This window comes from Crocodylus siamensis, chromosome 6 (genome assembly GCF_052110815.1).
Source record: "Crocodylus siamensis isolate JL-2025a chromosome 6, ASM5211081v1, whole genome shotgun sequence".
In the NCBI taxonomy this organism is placed as follows: domain Eukaryota; kingdom Metazoa; phylum Chordata; order Crocodylia; family Crocodylidae; genus Crocodylus; species Crocodylus siamensis.
Window position 1 is genome coordinate 97,616,698 of NC_143400.1, and position 20,811 is coordinate 97,637,508.

At 48.7% G+C, this 20,811-nt stretch overlaps 1 protein-coding gene across 1 annotated transcript in view; it reads right to left on the reverse strand.

Moving 5' to 3' along the window:
- Positions 1-20,811, reverse strand: part of LOC149863278 (putative cation-transporting ATPase 13A5) — a 57,414-nt gene that overhangs the window by 20,778 nt on the left and 15,825 nt on the right. Inside the window, exons 3-13 of the mRNA XM_090054148.1 lie at positions 19,757-19,903; positions 19,480-19,550; positions 18,468-18,548; positions 17,602-17,671; positions 15,255-15,389; positions 11,649-11,721; positions 10,822-10,953; positions 9,601-9,771; positions 6,051-6,208; positions 4,559-4,747; positions 3,029-3,090 (exon numbers count right to left, since the gene is read on the reverse strand). Coding sequence (XP_089910274.1) covers positions 3,029-3,090; positions 4,559-4,747; positions 6,051-6,208; positions 9,601-9,771; positions 10,822-10,953; positions 11,649-11,721; positions 15,255-15,389; positions 17,602-17,671; positions 18,468-18,548; positions 19,480-19,550; positions 19,757-19,903 — 1,289 coding nt within the window. The remainder of the gene's footprint in view (positions 1-3,028; positions 3,091-4,558; positions 4,748-6,050; positions 6,209-9,600; positions 9,772-10,821; positions 10,954-11,648; positions 11,722-15,254; positions 15,390-17,601; positions 17,672-18,467; positions 18,549-19,479; positions 19,551-19,756; positions 19,904-20,811) is intronic.

Sequence of the window (20,811 nt, forward strand, 5' to 3'; positions counted from 1 at the left end):
TTTGCATTGGGATGCTGGCAGGCTGTCAACCCGGTTCCCTGCTAGGCAAGGTTTGAACATGCCTGCAATAGTCATCCTTGCAATCCGGCACCTCCTGGTACAGAAATGTCACAGAGCTCATTTCTCCCGTGCTCGCGGGAGCGGACACCGAACTGCGGGGCGAAATCAAGTGAAATAATCGCGCCGTTACTTGGAGCTGTTTTGCCTTTGGTGGTTTGTGAACTTTCTGCTGAATGAAAGCCTCTCTCTGCTGTGAAAAGCACAACGAACTTCCATTAGTCGCTGGCCAGGAGCCAGGCAGAGATTGTATTACTTTCCCCTGATTTAGTCCTACTAGAAGAATCCTTTATTGGGTGACGCTTGTTAATTAATCTCTTCTCATTAATTTGCATCAGATAGTAATTTTCGGTCTGTCCTGTGGGGAGCTTATTATTAGGACTGTAATTTTTCCCCTCTCACCATGAATTCATTCTTTCATTTGTTATACACAATTATCTCTTCTGTGCCGAAGTACCAGGTCTGTTGGCAACGATTGCTAACGGCAAGAGAGTTGATATGGAGCATGTCCTGTTCCCACCCACCGTGTCCGCGCAGCACCTAACCTCGCCTCGCATGTGCTTGGGCTACATGTGATATGCTTGATGCAACGCGCAGTTAAAAATGTCATTCCCACGGTTATAAACGGCAAACGGGTGGGATCCCTGCTCCAATCAACACGTTTCCCATGTTTGCTACCACCCGGCCCTTGAGCATGTCTAGACACTCTGGCAATGGGATTAAAGTGTTGTGGGGGCCTGGGGGTCATGACAGCAGTTGGGTTTTAGGTCGTTTGGATGGTAAAATATCACGGTAGAGATGATTCATTGACTTAGTGATTTTAATGTCTGAGGGATTGATATTATACTGTCATTGAAGCCAATGCCTGTTTTTACAATTAAATGTCAGTAGGGGAAGGAGGGCATCCTGGTGTTGTGAGGGTGAGAGGTTTGTTTCGCCTATAAGGAATATTTATGGACTCACACCCTGCATGACAGCTGAATAAGCTCAGTATATAGTGGAGGGAGGTCATTCTGTAAATCCCCCCCTCCCTGCATTTAACGAACATTGCATCTGCGTCTGTTAATGAGCAAAACAGTGCACTCAATACAACACAGTGTTGGCACTGTGCCTGGGGGCCCTAGCTGAGGTGGGCACCCGAAGTCCAATGTACTGAATGATGCACAGAGCTGGTGCCTGCGCTGAGGAGCTTTCAGTCTAAACCAGTGGTTCTCAACCATTTTTAGACTCAAGCTGTGAGCGGATCCAGGATTTTGGAAAGGGGATGTGCAGATGGTGTGGTGCATCATCACATGTAGCACAACACCCACTGCAGAAAGACTGGAAGCTTGACTAATAAGTAGGGGCCTAGAGCTGTACTACTCAATTTGAGACTGAAGCCAAAAAAAAAAAGTTGATTGGAATGTGCTTTTAATTTGCTATGTCATATATATCACATATTATATATAAAAATGCAAACAACTATGCAAAAATAATCCAAAGATGTTGTTTCATTCATCCTGCAGTCATTACAGTTAACTGTACATCTTTTTCAGCTTCAGAAACCAAAATCAAGCTTTCTGGAGCATCTGGGCAGTGCCTCCAATGCTCCATAGAAAGTGATTCCCCCACCTGAGCTAATGTTCACCCGAGTTAATATTTCCACGCCTGACTCAGTGCTTTTAGCTAGAGTTAAAAACCAGTCTGCAGGTCTGTGCAATGGGAGCTATGTTACTAGAAGCAGCTACCTGTCAGCAGCACTGCAGATGTAAGGATAGTTGGGGTAGTGAAACCGCTAAAGACCATTTAAAAAGAAAGAGGGTTGTTAACACCTATGGAGTGAAGAGTTTAGAAGGAATCAAGCACATTATAACGAGCCTTTAAGTCAACCAACTGCCCCATTGCTGCCTGAATAGAAGTGCTGCTGCCACTGGTAGGCAGTTGGCTTTACACTTTGGATGGAATTAAAGTGGGGTGCAAATGCATCCCCCCAGGTCCCCGTCTGACTCGAGGGCTCCTTCATTAGACTCGAACTCCCTCTCAGAAAATGCCAGATCTTTGTTTTCACTCTTTTTTTTGACTACAGAGAAATGCTGGGGCAACTCTGCTATTGCAGACATCTCAGAAAGGCCACACCAGGTTTGTGCCCCTCTGAATTCCTGTCTGAATTCTCTGGGTTTATCTAGGGAATCACGTTTGCTCCTGTAACTGCGCTCATCTTGTGAGGCAGTCCACAGCATCCTCGAGAGGCCTCCAAAGGAAGGACATGAGTGCCTAAAACTCACCTCATCCAAGGCCAAGAGTGTGATCCTCAAAGCCCCTGTCTGATTCCCTTGGCACCAGATTTTCTCTGGGAAACCTCCCGAGGCCTCTCGCCTTCTGCTGCTGCATGCACAAGCGCTGCTGCGCTCTGGTCAGGGCTGAGCAGCTCTGTGCCTGGCTCATGCCAAACTTGGGCGGGATCCAGAGCCGGTCTCCCCCGAGACGCAGGACACCCGACGCATCTACAGGACTCGGCATGTTAAGATGTCGCTGCCACCACCATTTCCACTGAAAGCTACAGCAACAAGAGGCCGTGCTGGTGACAGGCCTCTCTCTTTCTGATATAGCTTGGTGCTTACATCACTCACGTGTGCTACTGGACCCTTGGGCTCAGGTCCCTCTTCTACCTGGGGGGATCAAGCCTACCCCGTGTCTGACCTGCCCAGAGGTGTGTACTTCCCTCACTACCAGGCTGTCAGCTCTTCAGGGCTGGGGGTGCTCCTCACTCCTCCTAAAGCTGCTCCCCTTTGCCATGACAGGATTTGCTGAGCCAGAAAGAGGGGTCTGGCTCTCCTGCCTATCGGCTGCATGACTCGGCTAGGAGCGGGGAGGTCTGGGCTCTAATCTCTGTTGCAAGAAGTGTCTATGCACTACCTCTCTCTATCCTAGGTGAGCAGCTCCTAAATATAATCCCAAAATACAGAGTACATTTGTAGACAAAAAGGCTTACCGGCTTTCTCCTGAAGGGATCACTCCCCATAGATCCAGACCGTCTTCTGTTAGCGTGCCAGTCTAGTTCAAATAAACATGGGATTACTTGGTTATATAAAGCTGCAGGTCCCGAGTCTGCCCCTTGACCCAATGTAAATGAAACTAGGCTGAATTTGAGCATTGTACGACCGCAGAAATGGTGCAAAACAAGCAATGTCTTAAAAATAAGCAAAGCAGTGACTCCAAGGCTGAACGGTGTACATCGGGGGCCCTCTGCCTCCAGCCCATCGGGCAAATATGACACATGGAGCCATAGTATCTGGGCATGGGGCTCCCCACAGGTCGGGAAATTTGGCTGTGAGGGAGTGGTGGAAATTAATACAACCACCTCCCCTGCCGCCAAATTCCCAAGCTCCAAACCCCGCACGGTTGCTTGGGGCCAGGCCATGCCCCCTCCCCTCCCCTTCATGGCTGTATCGGGGCCAGGCCGTGTCCTCTCCCCGTGACTGGATCAGGGCTGGGCCACCCCCCAGCCCCACAGGGCCCAGGTCAAGCCGCCTTCCCTGCCATGGGGCAGGGTTGGGGCTGCCCCCACTGCACAGCAGGATGGGGTCTCGATGCAACGCCCCTGGGTGTTAGTTTGGGGCCATAAGCCAGATCCGGCCTGCAGATGGACCGGGCACTACCCACCTATCTGCGGCCAGACAGGTTGAGCATCACGGGGGTGTGTTGTCCTAGCTCCTCTGGAAGCAACCAAGATGCGCCGAGTTTCCCCTGGCTTAGAGTCTGCCCCTGCCTATCAGCAATATGTTAGCTAAATTGTATATACTGGTCAGAGGGAAGTTTTATGAGAGTGTGGGAGGCAGAATGAGTGAAAGGGTTTGGGAGAAAAGGGAAGTATGGACCAAATCCATGTCTTGCCTAACTGGCTCTGTCTCAGGCAGCTGCACTGGCACTGAATGAGCCTGTACTTGCTGCAAGTCTTGGCCCGGTGTTTTCAGGCCAGCATCAGTACCTGGGATGATGGAATTGCCCAGATTTTAGAGTGGGACATAATTAAGGAAAGCAGAGTGGCGATTGTCCAAGAGGTCAGATGCATCGAGGGCCGTATTTGGAGCCAGCTGCAGCCCTGCACATGGGGCACCCTGCATGAATTATTCACACCTGATATGGAGGTGTGTGTGTGAATTTAGAGTATGGGGGACTCTACAGCAAGTCGTGGGCTTCTGTCTACAAAATACCTGCCAGCCACATGGATGCCGAGAAATGGGGCATATCCAGCACCGGGGCTGTGGCGAGATGATTTCTGGAGGAACGGCAGCTTCAAATTTATATATGGGCACGTGGCTGCACCCACATCCCCACCTCCCTGCCCTGCAGCGGCTGGTGGTTCGGTGGGCAAGGCCTGGCGTAAGTCTCTCTGTACATGGAGGAAGCAGATGAAGTCTGATTCCCTGAGCATGCACACAAGGAAGATGATCCCGAATCCGCAAAGAGGCACCGAGTCCCTGGCTGACACGCTCGTTATGCGCCGCGCTACGTTCCTTACTTTGTCAAAGCACACAAGGTTTATCTGCCCGCATATGTTGATCCTCTGTGGGCTGATGCAGAAAATGTTCTTATGCTTCAGCCTCCTCTGGGCATAAACAATGGCTGTTGTCAAAGCCGCCGGGATAGCGGGGGGGACAGGGACGGTGAGGAGGAGCAGAGCCATCGTTATCGTGTCTGATACAGATTGCTGAAACAGAACGAGGGTGGGAAATGATTAAGGGAAGGAGTTTGTTCATCGTTAATAAGGAGACCATTGTGCTCTCATAGGTGGTGGGCATAAGACCAATTATCAAGAAGGAATTTTATATCCTGGCCAGGTCCCTTCCAGCCCCACGTCTCTATGACTCAGTGAAGCTTTTCAGACTTGAGTTCCCCCTACAAAAATGCAGCTCACAGTTTTCACTCTTTTTTTGACTACAGAAAAATGCTATAACAAATCTTCCATTGCAAAGACCTCTGGAAGGGCAGAGTGTTTGGGGGACTCTCAAAATCTCTGGGTTTGTCTTGAGGATTACGTTTGCACCCCTCACAGGCCAGCCTGGTTGAGAATCCCTGCTCTCGGGTCTCATGGCCTGAAAAGCCTTGTCTAAATACTTCACCTTTCCATAAGCCCTTGCTCCACCACTCAGTCATGGGGAGAGCATTGCTTTAGGGAAAGCACCCATATTTCCACCCCTTCTTTTATTTGCTAGGCTCTTTGTCACAAGACGGTGACCAAAATGCCCGTTCTTTCCACAGCACCCTCTGTAGTGACATATGTACGATACTTCTTACAACAGTGCAAGAATTGAAGAAAATGGCTATGTGCAACTAACTGTGACAGTTCATTACATATGAGCCGTGTGCTCCTTAGGAGGTAGAGAAGCTTTTGTACCTTCAGCACCAAAGCGCCTTCTCCTGCCACTGGAATTACTGTAAAAGAGCAACTCCACCTGTTTCCAGTGAGTAGCAGGGAGACCAGCTGGAGTGAGCCACTGAAGAGACAGACTTAGGATCATGATCCCAATGCAGCAAGGGAAGTTTAGGTTAAATATTAAGGAAAAAATCTCCTCCTAGGAGGGTAGGTAGCACTGAACAGGTTACCTGGAGAGGTGGTGACATCTCCATCCTTGGAGATTTTGAAGATCTGGCTAGACACAGCCTTGGCTGGGATGATGTGGTTGGGGCTGGTCCTGCTTGGGGCAGGGAGTTGGACTAGACGTGACCTCCTGAGCTCCCTTCCACCCTCCTTTTCTGTTATTTTAAGTATCACACATGCACTTCCTAGTGCTGAAAAATCACTGCAGCACAATGGTTTTTTTGTTCCTGGAGGAAGTCACAGTTTATTCTGTTTGTGATGCTCTGTTGTTTTCTCACTGGAAATTAAAAACTTGGCTAGAGGATGGTCCATTAACTATGTGAGGAGCAGAGGGAGGCTCAAAGCACTCCACGTACTCAGCTTACCCTCTCCCATGGGCAAGGGAATGCCTTACACCATCGTCCATACTGACCTTCCTGTATGCATACACGCACGCTGTGTAGATCAGTCCAAGTACGCCGATCACTGCAAGGCCTACGATGAACTTGAAGGCATCTCTGTAGAGTTTGAAGTTCATAGGCTTGGGGTACAGGATGGATCTCACCAAGTCACCTTTAGCTGTGTTGAATCCTACGGTAAGACAAGGGTCACACATTGCACGTGTTGGGCCCCTGGACAGCTTTTCTGTGGTGCGCAGCAGCTCACGCAGGGTGAAATTCCTCAATAAGCAACAGCCTCCGGCAGCCTCCCCATGGATCTGGGAAGTGTACAGCACTGTTTCAGCCGTGCTGCTGTGGCAATAGGAGTTTTTTGGGCAAGGCTCATCATGTTGTGGCTGCTGTCCCTTGGGCGCCCTGGGAGCCTCGTGCAGTGAGCGTGGGCAGGCCCCGGGCTGGCAGAGCCGCCACGGGCAGCCTTGCCTGCTGGGGAGGGTGCATGCCACCATGCCACAGAGCGAGCCCATTCAATCCAGCTCAGAGTGCAATGGGGAAGTTGTGAGCGTAAATTAACCTAATTTGGGACAGCAAAGTCCCACCGCTCACGCAGGTTTCTAACCTGTGTACAGGACCTCCACCTGACGCAGGAGGTACATGGTCCCACTAGGGGGAATGCCTTACTGGATCTGGTATTGGCAACGGGGGATGACATAGTAGGGGACCTACAGATCGGTAGCCATCTGGGGGACAGTGATCACCTAAAAGTACAGTTCAACATAAGGCGTCGAGTGGGTAAGGTAACCAGTAGGGTGAACATGCTGGACTTTAGGAAAGCTGATTTCAGCGAACTCAGGCGATTAGTGAAGGATGCACTGCAGAGTAGTAGTTTTGAAATGATGGGAGCCCAAGAAGGGTGGCTGTGCCTTAAGGAAGCTATCCTTCGAGCACAAAGCGAGACGATCCCCGTGCGAGGTAAAAGAGGGAAAGGGGCCAGGAGGCTTCCCTGGCTGACCAGAGAAATCCAGGGCAGACTAAGGGCCAAAAGGGGAGCACATAAAAAGTGGAAACAGGGAGAGATCACCAAAGAGGAATATACCTCTTCTGCTCGTGCTTGTAGGGAGGCAGTTAGACAGGCCAAAGCTACCATGGAGCTGAGGATGGCAACCCAAGTAAAAGACAATAAGAAATTGTTTTTTAGATATATAGGGAGTAAAAGGAAGGCACAGGGAGGAATAGGACCCCTGCTAAATGGGCAGAAACAATTGGTGACGGACAGAGGGGACAAGGCTGAACTCCTCAACGAGTTCTTCGCCTCAGTGCTCCCTAAGCGAGAGGCATGACAAGTCTCTCCCTGGGAGTGTAGGGAGGCAGCAGCAAGGCACCAGACTGCCATGCGTGGACCCTGAGGTGGGGCAGGGTCACTTGGAAGGAACTGGATGCCTTTAAGTCGGCAGGCCCGGATGAGCTCCATCCGAGGGTACTGAAGGCACTGGCCGACATCATTGCAGAGCCACTGGCGGGAATATTTGAACGCTCGTGGCGCACGGGTCAAGTCCCGGAGGACTGGAAAAGGGCCAATGTGGTTCCCATTTTCAAGAAGGGGAGGAAGGAGGACCCGGGCAACTATAGGCCAGTCAGTCTCACCTCCATCCTTGGCAAAATCTTTGAGAAAATTATCAAGGCTCACATTTGTGAGAGCCCGGCAGGACAAATTATGCTGAGGGGAAACCAGCACGGGTTCGTGGCAGGTAGATCGTGCCTGACCAATCTAGTCTCTTTTTATGACCAGGTCACAAAACGCCTCGACGCAGGAGGAGGGGTGGATGTCGTATACCTGGACTTCAGGAAGGCCTTTGACACGGTATCCCACCCCATACTGGTGAACAAGTTAAGGGGCTGTGACTTGGATGACTGCACAGTCCGGTGGGTGGAGAATTGGCTGGAGGGTCGCACCCAGAGAGTTGTGGTGGATGGGTCGGTTTCGACCTGGAAGAGTGTGGGCAGTGGGGTCCCGCAGGGCTCGGTGCTTGGACCGATACTCTTTAATGTCTTCATCAGCGACTTGGACGAGGGGGTGAAATGTACTCTGTCCAAGTTTGCAGATGACACTAAGCTATGGGGCGAAGTGGACACGCCGGAGGGCAGGGAGCAGCTGCAAGCAGACCTGGACAGGTTAGGCAAGTGGGCAGAAAACAACAGAATGCAGTTCAACAAGGAGAAATGCAAAGTGCTGCATCTAGGGAGGAAAAATGTCCAGCGCACCTACAGCCTAGGAAATGACCTGCTGGGTGGCACGGAAGTGGAAAGGGATCTTGGAGTCCTAGTGGACTCCAAGATGAACATGAGTCGGCAGTGTGACGAAACCATCAGAAAAGCCAATGGCACTTTATCGTGCATCAGCAGATGCATGACAAATAGGTCCAAGGAGGTGATACTTCCCCTCTATTGGGCGCTGGTCAGACCGCAGCTGGAGTACTGCGTGCAATTCTGGGCGCCGCACTTCAAGAAGGATGCGGATAACCTGGAGAGGGTCCAGAGAAGGGCCACTCGTATGGTTAAGGGCCTGCAGGCCAAGCCCTACGAGGAGAGATTAGAGAAACTGGACCTTTTCAGCCTCCGCAAGAGAAGGTTGAGAGGCGACCTGGTGGCTGCCTATAAGTTCGTCAGGGGGGCACAGAAGGGAATTGGTGAGTATTTATTCACCAAGGCGCCCCCGGGGGTTACAAGAAATAATGGCCACAAGCTGGAGGAGAGCAGATTTAGATTGGATATTAGGAGGAACTTCTTCACAGTTCAAGTGGCCAAGGTCTGGAACGGGCTCCCAAGGGAGGTGGTGCTCTCCCCTACCCTGGGGGTATTCAAGAGAAGGTTGGATGTGTATCTAGCTGGGGTAATGTAGGCCCAGCACTCTTTCCTGCTTATGCAGGGGGTCGGACTCGATGATCCATTGAGGTCCCTTCCGACCCTAGCATCTATGAATCTATGAATCTAATTAAACTCCAGCTATAGTGAACTTGTAATCTCTCATCTTTCCAGCTACCTGAGCACTAACCCTGGCCTGGTTCAGAGACTGACTGTTGTACAGCAATGCTAGTCTGGTTTATTGAAGCAGTTGCACCAGGTCCAACTCAAGCGTGAATGTAGTACAGGGGTATTTTCTCCTCCTCTCCATGCAGGGCTATGTGGCACACTGGGACTCGCACCAGTGTCTGCGTAAGTAAGGTTATGCCTCTTTGGCTACCCCAGTATAATTCAGACAGGGTAAGATGTGCATGTGCAAAAGCCCACGGATGGTCTGCCAAAGGTGTGTGCAACTCTATTCAAACCGGCCTTCTCTTGCAAGGGTGCCTTCTGGGCAGCCCAGGGAGGCCAGAGGCCCATGACATGTGAACCTCTTCCCTTGGGAATCCACCTGAGACCCACCAACATGTTTCTTGGCCTTCAGACGGGAGGGGATCATTTCTAGGCACTATTCACCTGGGTTGGATATATGAGCCATAGACATAGAAATAATTGCTTTAGCATCATGCCTTCTCCTTACACAACACATGCATACACCCACAAAGTGCAAGGCAAAATAACTACCGGTCTGCAGCACCACCGCTCTCGCTGGCCCTCTGCCGCTCGGCTTGGTTTGTATGATCTCAGTTCCACAGAAGAGGACGTGTCTTCGGTAATCCTCCACACTGTGGGTTTTCCAGGGCATCGTGTTTTCCGCGTGGGGCAATGCTGTTTTAGTGACGGGAATGCTTTCACCTAAAGACCATTTGGGACAAACGCGGGGAGAATGCACTTGAGCGTCTCTCGGGTGCTGTGCAGCCCTTCTCAGCGGCTTCCAGCTACTTCACCCCCCCAGTTCTTGCCATCTACATCAAGTCTTTTAAACAAATAATAATAATTAAAAGGGAGCTAGAAGAGTGGGGGCCAACGTTTTTGGCAGGCACGTCGCTGGGTAAACCCAGCCGCCTCCCCAATGTTACTCTCACCCCTTTTGCTCTGCTCTCTGCTGCCTGCCCTGTCTGCTGCTGTTCTTCATCCTCCAGTGTGGATTTGCCCCATCCCACACAGAGAAGTGATGGTACCCCGAGTGAAAACCATTAGTAGCTGTGGTTGTACCCTCAGGGCACACCAGACACCCCCGAGCAGCTCTCTATCTAAAGCAGCGGTTCGCAACCTTTTTTGGACTCGGGGCACCGCTCATAGGGACACCTCCATCACTTTTGTGAACAAAGTGGCACCCATTGCAAAAATGAGTGTATATAGTACAGTGCTTATAGCCTTGCAGAGGGATGGGGCACTGGGGGTGGGGATTGGCCATGCAGGGGCACGCCTGAGCCTGCACTTATCTGCTTCTCTCCTTGCACCTTTGGGCACCCTGCAAAGGATCTACTGGCACCCCAGGGTGCCTCTATACCCTGGCTGAGAGTTGCTGCTTTAAAGGCTTGAGTCAAACTTCATCTTTAGTTTGTGTCTGTGAGAGACATTGCCCTCTGCTGTCCACATGCATGTGTCATTGCCTGCACATTAAGAAAAAACTCCATCTATTCAATGTATTTGCACCGTGGTTGTGTTTTTCTCTTCCTGAGATGGCATTAAACAGACTTGTTTTCATTTTTAATAAGAAACTGGCTTACACTACACAAGGGAAATGATCCAAAGCCCCTCTCAGGGAGACTTTGACTTATTCTAGTTATAGCAAACCCACGGTCTGCAATCAGAACAGCTAGAAAAGTGTCTGCAAAGATGGACAGAAACAGAGGAGAGAGCTTCACGGAGACAACGGGGAATCCAAACCCACGGCTGTACCTGTGAGCATGCCTTCATTGACAATACAGCCTCCGTCGATCAGGACGGCATCACATGGCAAAGAAAGCTTCTTTCCTTCTAAAACAAGAACGTCTCCGGGGACTAAAAAGTGAGACTCCAGAGTTTTGCAACCTAGGGTCAAACCAAATGAAGTGAGCTTTCACTTATACCCCAGCAAGGAGCACTAGAAATGTTTTAAGGCAAACTTTTGCAAAACAACTTCTCTGCACTATTGCATGGTTTTCAGACTCATTCTTGCAGACTGGGACAAGACTAAAAGAAGTCGCTTGTCTACCTGCCAACCTCCAAGTGATGTTCTGGGGCATAATTAGGTACTTTCTGTAAGGTGTTTTGAACAAGAAAATCTATCTAAGGTCCTAGCAATCTGGACTCGTAGTAGAGATGATATCTTGCAAAAAAATTTCTTTTTAAGGTCCTGAAGTTCTTGTGTTTTAAATGACTCTCACAGCCCTGGCGTCTGAGCCCCTTGCAATTTCTAACGCACGGGCTCTCACAAGTGCCTTGGAGGTAGGGAGTGCGATTCACCCTGCGTGAGAAATGCCCGAGGTCCCAGAGGCAGACCGTAGCCAAACGGGAAACTAAGCCCAGGTTTCTAAAGCCCCACGGCTGGCATCCTGGACACTGAATCATGCTGTTATTTTGTCCAAGTTGACCTTCACCCTGAAACGGGTTGCTGGGGGTCGTCTGCTTATGAGTTCAGAGAAGTTCCCGCACAAGTCAGAGAGAGCGGTGTAATTCCCAGCGCAGTTCGACCCCTCGCGCGATTAGAAGGACAGGGGAAGGATGCCGAGCTGGACATCGCTCACCGTCATCTTTTGTGAACACTTTCACCTGGACTCGGTTGTGTTCCTCCACCAGGTTGTGCAGCTTGACCGATTGCTGTTGACCAGGAAGCAAATGGACAGTTGAAATACTCGTGCGCGCGTTAAGGAATGCATTACAATTCAGCGACTGGGATAAGCTTTCCAGTTCAGACATTGAACTTAATTGCATTAGCAGTGGTTGGATTCATTACTGCTTGTGTTTTCATTACCAGGGGAATGTGTTCAGAGTATTTGCCTGGGTGAACAGGCGGAGCAGGCTGGATGGTATGTGGCAGATCTCACCTCTGCTTTATACCTTTTGTCAATCTGTTGACTTCAATAGATTTATCTCCTGCTTTACAGCAGTGTAAGGAAACATGCAGCCTCTCTCTCTATCTCTCTTTTTTTGTAATGACATTTCCAATCCTTTTTAACGGTGATTTTTTGTTTTGTTTTGTTTTCCCTATGCTGATCCACATTTATCCTTACCAGAAGGATGAAATAAAACTTGAGTTATAATTATTCACTTATTACCGGGATTACCATTGCAAAAACCAAACCAAACCAAACAAACACCAGATCTTACAACATTTTATCTTAGCTAATGGTTTCTACATGTCATGTTTAATCCCATTTTAGAAGTCTACATATCCTGAGCTATACAGTGAGGTGAACTGCCACACACTGACTGGTCTACATCATTGCACAGGAACACAGAGGGCATGTGTCATTTTAATTGCAAAATATAATCCCAGGTGTGGACTTCTTCGAAGTGTTGTTATGCAGAAATCAAACCAGTTGGAAGAGTACCAGGAAGCTCCAAGTACTGTCATCCTTCATGCCAAAAACACTACCCAGGTAGGAGCCTTGCCCAAGAAAACTGAAGAGGCCGTTCTTTCCACATTCGTTACAGGCTGATAACCCAGATGATTACGCTGATTAAAAAGCCAGGTCTCTTAAAGGGACAGGAGTACACATTTGGTTGTGGGAAGGCGTCTGTCATGTAGACACAGCCCAAAGGTCTGTTGACCAGGACTCAGAGGTATGTGATGATTAGCCATCACGGCAGTGCTGGCAAACCCTCGCTCCCTCCCGTTGCTGGCCTAGGTAGAGGGTGGAGCAGGAGTGGCAGGAGCTATCAGGTGCCAGTCCAGCTTGGCCAGGAAAGGACTATTGCTTTCCCATGGTTTATACCAGAGCCCTTTTCTGTCCCTCCAAGCTGAGCTCCTGGTTCACAGCAGTAATTCTTGTTCTTACTCTAAGTGCATGGCCTCGCATTTTGTATCCGTGAATTTAATCCTGCTTCTATCACTCCCATCCTCAAAGATTTTCTGTTCTTCCTGTAAGATACTCCGATCCTCTTCTGTATTAAATATGCCTACCAACAGTGTCACTATTAAAAATCTATGCTGCAAGATTTGCAAATTCACTTGCCGTTCTTTAGTCATTTCAGATAGAGATTACTGGATTTTCCCTATTTGCATATATTAAGCTTTTGCATTTTTGCTACCACCTCATCGTTTCATAGTTGGTTGGATCGGAAGAGACCTGAGCAGATCTTCAAGTCTGACCCCCTGCCATGGCAGGAAAGAGTCCTGGGGTCAAAAGACCCCAGCAAGGTGTTCATCCAGCCTCCTCTTAAAGCCCCCCAGGGTAGGAGCCAGCACCACTTCTCTTGGAAGTTGGGTCCAGACCCTAGCCGCCCTGACCGTGAAGTCGCGCCTCCTGATGTCTGGTCTAAATCTGCCCTCTGCCAGCTCGTGACCGTTATTCCTGGTCACTCCTGGCAGTGCTCGGGGGAACAGGGACTCCCCCAATGCCTGCTGGTCCCCCCTGACTAGTTGTAACAGGCCACAAGATCCCCCCTCAGCCTTCTCTTGTGGAGGCTGAACAGGTTCAGGTCCCGTCGCCTCTCCTCGTAGGGCCTGCCCTGCTGTCCCCTGACCATGCGAGTGGCCTCCTCTGGCCCCTCTCCATGGTGTCCACATCCCTCCTGAAGTGTGGCACCCAGAACCGGACGCAGTCCTCCAGCTGTGGCCTGACCAGTGCCGCACAGAGGGGGGGATCACCTCCCTGGAGCTGCTCGAGATGCACCTGTGGATGCACAAGGTGCGGTTGGCCTTCCTGACCGTGTCCCCACACTGCCGGCCCATGTTCATCTTGGCATCAGTGATGACTCCAAAATCCTTTTCTGCCTCTGCCCTGACAAGGAGGGAGTTCCCCAGCCTGTAGGTATGGTGCTGTTTCTTCCTCCCCAAGTGCAGCACCTTGCACTTGTCGGTGTTGAGTCACATCCTAATCTCATCCACCCACCCCTGTAACCTGTTAGGGCCGATTGCAGCCTATTCCTTCCTTCTAGCATGCCCACTTCCCCCCACATCTTAGTGTCATCGGCAAATTTGAACAGGCTGCTTTTTACCCCCTCGTCCAAGTCACTGATGAAGATGTTGACCAGTGCGGGCCCGAGGACCGAGCCCTGGGGGACCCCACTGCCCACGTCCCTCCAGGTTGAGAAGGACCCATCCGCTACCACCCTCTGGGTGCGGCCCTCCCGCCAGTTGGCGACATCTGACTGTCTGGGGTCGACACCACAGCCCCCAGTTTCTTAATGAGAACGGGGTGAGAGACAGTGTCGAAAGGCCTCCCGAAAGTCCAGGAAGACGATGTCCACTGTTCCCCCTGCGTCCAAGGATTGGGTGACCTGGTCATAGGAGGCACCAGGTTGGTCTGACAGGACCTGTCGCTGATGAACCCGTGCTGGTTGCCCCTGAGCATCATCTCCCCCCGGCCCCTCGGGGACATGCGCCAGGATAACTCTCTCAAACAGCTTGCCCAGGATCGAGGTAAGACTGACTGGCCTACAGTTTCCCGGATCCTACTTCCTCCCTTTTTTGAAGATGGGGAACACGATGGCCTCTTCCAGTCCTCCGGCCCCACACCAGAGCCCCACGAGTGCTCGTGCGGCCGTGCCGGGGTCCCGCAACGACCGCAGCCAATTCCCACAGCACTCGGGGGGGGGGGAGATCGTCCGGACCTCAGTTATGGTAATTTAATTTATAAGCCCTCTTTCCTATTCATCATCCTGCCTTTGTTCCCATGTTCACTGCCACTGTTCTTACTGAAAGCTGAGCCAAAGTATTCATTTATTTTTGGGGCCGTGCCTAGATTCCCACCGATCGCGACTCCCTCCTCTCTGCTGAGTGTCTCCAGGTCTTGTATTGCTCACCTGAGCTTGGTCCTCTGATGTATACATGCCCTTAGAGACTCTGCCCAGGTCAGGCCTGAGAGTTAAAAGCAATTATCATATTCTTTTTTATGTTAACACCTGTCGTTCCATTCATTTTAATTTCCCTACAAGACCAAAGCCCTCTCGAACTCTGGAGAAATGCAGGCTCGATCCAGAATTCATGATTTGAAGTCTATCCCTGTAAGGTAGTGATAAAGCCAAGAAAGCAACTTGCATCTCTGCTGCACTAGAGAATTGCCAACGCTACCAATAACTGGCTGGACGTGGTGCAGAAATGGCTCCTAAGTTTGTGTCTCTTAGCAATAAACGTATTATGGTTCCCTGAACTAGGAAAATAACCACCATAAATAACCACAGCTTACCTGTCTGAGGTCAAACACCGTTAAGCTAATGGAAATGATTGACAGGATTATGATAGCCACAGAATACTCCACGTAACCCTGGGTTATCCAGAGAGTCAGGGTGAAGGCTTGAAAGACGTAAAAGGGATTCAAAATCTGAAAACACAAAGGTACCACAGAGTCACAAGAAATCGGGGGATGGAAATTAAAATGATTGAGTAAATGCAATGAAATTGTCAGCACAAACAAAGGGTGGTGATGCTTGTTCCAAGCCAATGCTCTCCCACGAGGGTTCAAGGAACTGACTTTGATTCAAATGGCTGAGACAGGGGCCAATCTCAGGTTTGTTATAAATACAGGCTGTTGCAATCCAGTGGCTGCGCGGTGGCTGCAAGGATGTATCTGAATTGCACCAGTCGTCTCTAGCTGCCCACGGCCCCGACTAGACGCTCTCAGTCTTAGAAGTGGTGTCAGGCAAGAAGCAATGTCTCCATGTGGATAAAAAACTGAGCTAGTATAACTTTCCTCATTCTTTGGGGCTTGATGCATTATGATGGTTCATTAGATATTTACAAGGAAAAGGAAAATCAAGGAGAAGAAACCAATAGGTTCCTATTAAAATTAGCCCTCAAAAGCTGCAGAGTTTAGTAGAAAATGAAAACTTTATAGAAAGGTGCCTACTTTCATTTATTTATTTATTACTATTAAATTTGACCTGACTCTGGAGGGTTTGATTATTTTTCCTCTCCATTATACTAATTGTTCAGCTTTAAGCAACCCAAGGACTTCAGAGCATCATCCTGTAATGGAAAATCACATTGCTCAAGTCAGATTCTGCCGTTGCCTACACCTGCACCGTTCTGGTAAAGTCCATGGCTGGGGTACCTGAGCACATGTCATTTGATGCTGCCACCTTGGCTGTCCTAGCATCCAGATCACTGGATGCAGAAATTAAGCAAACCTTTTTTCAGAAACTTGTCCAGACCATTTCTGATCAAACAGCAAGTGCAAAGCCCTCTCCTACAGTGCTGATATCACCAAACCATTGAAGGCAATGAGAGTTTTGCCTGTATGGAGACCAGAACTGAATGAATAATTTTTATGACAAATAGATCCTCCAAGAGAAATTATTGAAACATAATTTTGCAATATTTATCCAGGTTGCTTTAAAAACAAACGAAAGGGAACTAAAGGAAGATGAATACTTGGGCAATACCGCACTCTCCTGACCAATCTATCACCAAGAGCACCCTATTATGATATTTCCCCAATTAGGATTCATAGTAGAGATGATATCTTTTATTAAACCAACAAGATTTTTGCAAAAATTTTCTTTAATTGAACAAAAAAATCTTTTTATTTTTTTTTTATTTATTTATTTTGCAAAAATCTTATTGGACTAATGAAAGATATCAACTCTACTACAAGTCCTGATTGCCTTTTCTTCAAGATCAATACAGCTACAACCTGGCTGCCTGATATTTCCCCATGGACTGAAACTGAAGTGCTGCAGAGAACTGCTCTGGGCCCAGGTATTAATGTTCAGACACAGGGCAGCAGCCTGGGAAGAAAGTGCATTTATAAAGTGCTTTTCTGAGGGCCCTGGCTTGGGCAACGTCTCACAGGGACACCGAAAAAGGGTGGGATATCAATCCCAACCAATTTCAGGAGAGTTACAGCTTTCTGTGCTTTTTTCTGAGGGTATTTTATGCATTCGATATAGGGTATTAAAATGCACAGACCAAGTAATAGCTTGGATCCTTTTCATGCGTAGAGTAGTGTGGTCTTTATCCCGTTTGAAATACTTTGGTACATTGTAGAAATGCATTTGCCTAGCTAGATGACAGTGCATGGTGTACAAACGTGGTTCTGTTCACAGTTTACCAAAATCATCCTCCATCCTCCACAAATAAAAGCACATGTCCCTGCTGTGCTCCCCACTCCCCCTCATTTTTCAACACCCACGTTGGAGAAGGAGGTCTTGCAGAGTGTGGACTTCATTATGCATGCATTTAAAACAATTCTGCTTTCAGACAGTGCTTTGTATCCTGAATGTGTGTTACTAAATTATAACAGATGCACACTGCAATTCCTTTACTCAGAATTTAAATATAGTCACTTGAACTGAACACCTACCACCAATTAGCAGGACACTGCAAGACTACAGTGTAGTTTAGGATACTGACTTGAATATATTGTCTCTGATTTAAATGGCAAGGGGAATTTATGGAGCCAAACTATCCAAAAGGGGCTAGGAGATGATTGATAGCCAAACCTTTCATCCTTCACAACTGTTGAATTCCCAGGTGACAAGACTGAGCTTTTTCTTCAGGCGACAACAAAACATAAAAAAGTGGATGCAGCTCACCTCTTTAAAAAGTAATTTCCAGATAGGGCGGATTTCAATTTCAATGGCATTGGGGCCACACACTAGCCTCCTGTAAGAGATCATGAATCGATTGATATCTCAGAAACAAAGTTCAGGGATTTGCTCGTGGTTCCTCTAGCTCTTGCCTGTTGGGTAACTAAAAAGTCACACACACAGCTGTGCATTCAAGCAATGGTAAACCTGATATCTAAAAAGTAGCCTCAAGAACACAGATGCCTGGCTGAACGGGATGGAAGTCTATCAATAAGCCTTCAATTTTGAGGACAAAGTACACCGAGCGCAATTTTCTCATGTCCCATTCATGCACATCTGGAGGTCTTCGCTGCGGCACTAAATCTTGCAGCCTAGCAGTAAGTGGCCACACTTCCTCGCTCCATGTCTGCTACCAGACTGGCCGTGTGTGTCCACAGAGCTCGTGGTTCAGAGCCAAGAGCAGAAACTTTGCAGCGGCCTGCTTCTCCACAGGAACGGTCTATGCTGATCGGTCTATAATGTCCTCCATCTTAATATTGCTTTCTGACCCTGAAAAACCCATCTGTTCCCTGAAATGAGAGTTGCTGCAGTAGTACTAAGGGTTTGTTACAGGAGAAAATGTGACCCAGTGATCATACCAGTGCAAACCCTGACTAGAGCTGCATTTCTTGATATTTCTTGGTGCCCATTTTGAGTCCAGAGCAAGTTAGAGGAGTTTCCCAATATTTCCATTAGTACAACTGAGAATAAAGTGTAAGTTCCACTCATTTTGCACACCTGCCAATGCTATTTGTGCACTACACACAACTGGGGTAAACCACTTGTGCTCATTTGTGATAATGACCAAGCAGGAGAGGAGACAGAGTCTGTACCTGATATTCTGTTCTTCCCTTGTCAGCCCAGCTCCAAACTTCTGATGCACGTCATAACATGAGTTGCTGTCCTCCAGTGACCTAGGATAATCATGAGAAAGCTCAGTAATGAGGTTCTAAAAGAATCACAGAATCCTAGAAAACAAAGGTTGCAGGGACCTCAGGAAGTTGCATCTAATCCAAACCCCAACTCAAAGCAGGACCAGCCCCAACTGCATCATCCCAGCCAAGGCTTTGTCTATCTGGGTCTTCAAAACCTCCAAGGATGGAGACTCCTCCACCTCTCTGGGGAGCCTGTTCCAGTGCTTTACTACCCTCCTAGTGAGAGTTTTTCTTAATATCCAACCTCAACTTCCCTTGCTGCAACCTGAGCCCATTGCTCCTTGTCCTGTCGTCTGCCCCCACCGAGACCAGCCCAGCTCCCTCCTCTTTGCAGCCCCCCGGCAGGGAGGTGAAGGCTGCCATTCAGTCCCCCTCAGTCTTCTCTTCTCCCAGCTAAATAAGCCCAGTTTCACAGATTTCATAGACATTAAGGCTGGAAGGGACCTTGCAAGATCATCAGGTCCAGCCCCCTGCCCAAGGGGCAGGATGTTAGCTGGGGTCAGATCACCCCAGCAAGGTAAGCATCCGTGCATTTCTTAAAGATATCCAGGGTAGGGGCTTGCACCACTTGTGGGGGGGAGTCTATTCCAGACTCTGGAGACTCGGATGGTAAAGAAGTTTTTTCTTGTGTCCAGTCCAAACCAGTCCTCCAGTTTGTAACTGTCACGCCTTGTCTTCCCTTGGCGTGCCCTGGTGAACAGGCGTTCTCCCAGTTCCGGATGTACGTGCCTTATATACATATACATATACACACACACACACACACACACGTATTCATCTTCTCTCCACCTCTCCTCACAAGCCATGTGTCTCAGCCCCCAAACCATTTTTGTTGCCCTCCACTAGACTCTCTCCAATAAAAGGGACTTTATTGGCACCACAAATGCTGCAACCAGCAGATAAAACTCACCCGACTTTGTGGAACTGTTTTGCAGAAATATCCCAAATATACCGGATCTTCTGCACCTGGATGCACCTCACCTGCAGGATCAAATGGCACAGATGCCATTAAGAGGAACTAACTTTGTTATATTATGGGGCCTCTTGGTGTGAATAGATGGGCATATCCCATTAGCATGGGAGTCACAGAAGGATACTGAGGTTGTAGACCCCTTAGAGCCTTTCACTTGCCTCATCTTGTGCCTTATCATCACCACTTCAGCTCTCCAACCTTAAAAATGACTTACTTTTAACTCTGGCTTCATGATGGCTCTATTTATACTAGAATCCTTGTCAGCAATAAGGAGACCATCTGGTTTATCACTAACTGATAGTGTCAATGTGCTCAAGTCAATCCAGGTCACCTTCTTTCTGGTGTATCTTTGAAATTCATCCTAGAGAAATAAAGCAAAGATCAGAGGATTTCTAGGCTTCTGTGTAAAGCAATAGCAGATTGGCAGTGCTATGGAAGGAAATTACTCTTTCACAGGGGTAAAACAGGACAAGCAGTTTCATATCTCAAAGTTAAGCGGCCGTGACAAGACGTGGGCGCCAAGGTAGACCCTGAAGCGTGCGTGCACCTACTGTTGTTCGAAGCAGGACGAGATCCGCTTCTTGCAAACTACACGGAGCGCAGTTTGCCCACACATCCCACGCTGGTTTCCAGTAAAAGAGAAGCAGAAGGACCCCGCAGGACAAGATGTACCCAACAATGCACAGGGCTTTCCGGGAACATTGGGTTTTGTAGCCAAATATCTCCTGTGGATCAAAGAGGAGGCATTGCTATTATTTGACTGTGAGACTTATTTTTAAGGGCAGCTTGAACATTATTTGAGAAGTATTTCTGGCTAATAAGCTCCTTTGTGTTCGCTCTGAGAGATCAGACGGTCTCTGAACTGGTACATCATTAAAAATGAGACAAATCGGATATCAAAGCCACCCAGAGAAGGCAGTAATAGATCTTGTTACCAGAGGGAGAAGCGTCGTAGTGGCTACTCTGAACCAGCCATCCAGTTACCTTAGAAGGATTACCTTGAGTCTACAGTTTTCTCTGCCATAGTCCAGCTGATCTACCACAGCAACACTTAAATCCATCTAAGTCCCCTGCAGTTTTATAGCTGTGCTTCAATCAACAGCGGTGTGTACTTATACCAGAACTCGGTGCGGTTCAGCAGATTCTGCCTTGCAAACCAGGAAATCCCCTAAGAGTGGATGAATGTTGAAAGCTGCTTTGTGATTTAGTGACAGCCTCCCGGCATGTGCAACCTTATAGTATATGGACACTGCTTAAATAATTAAAGAC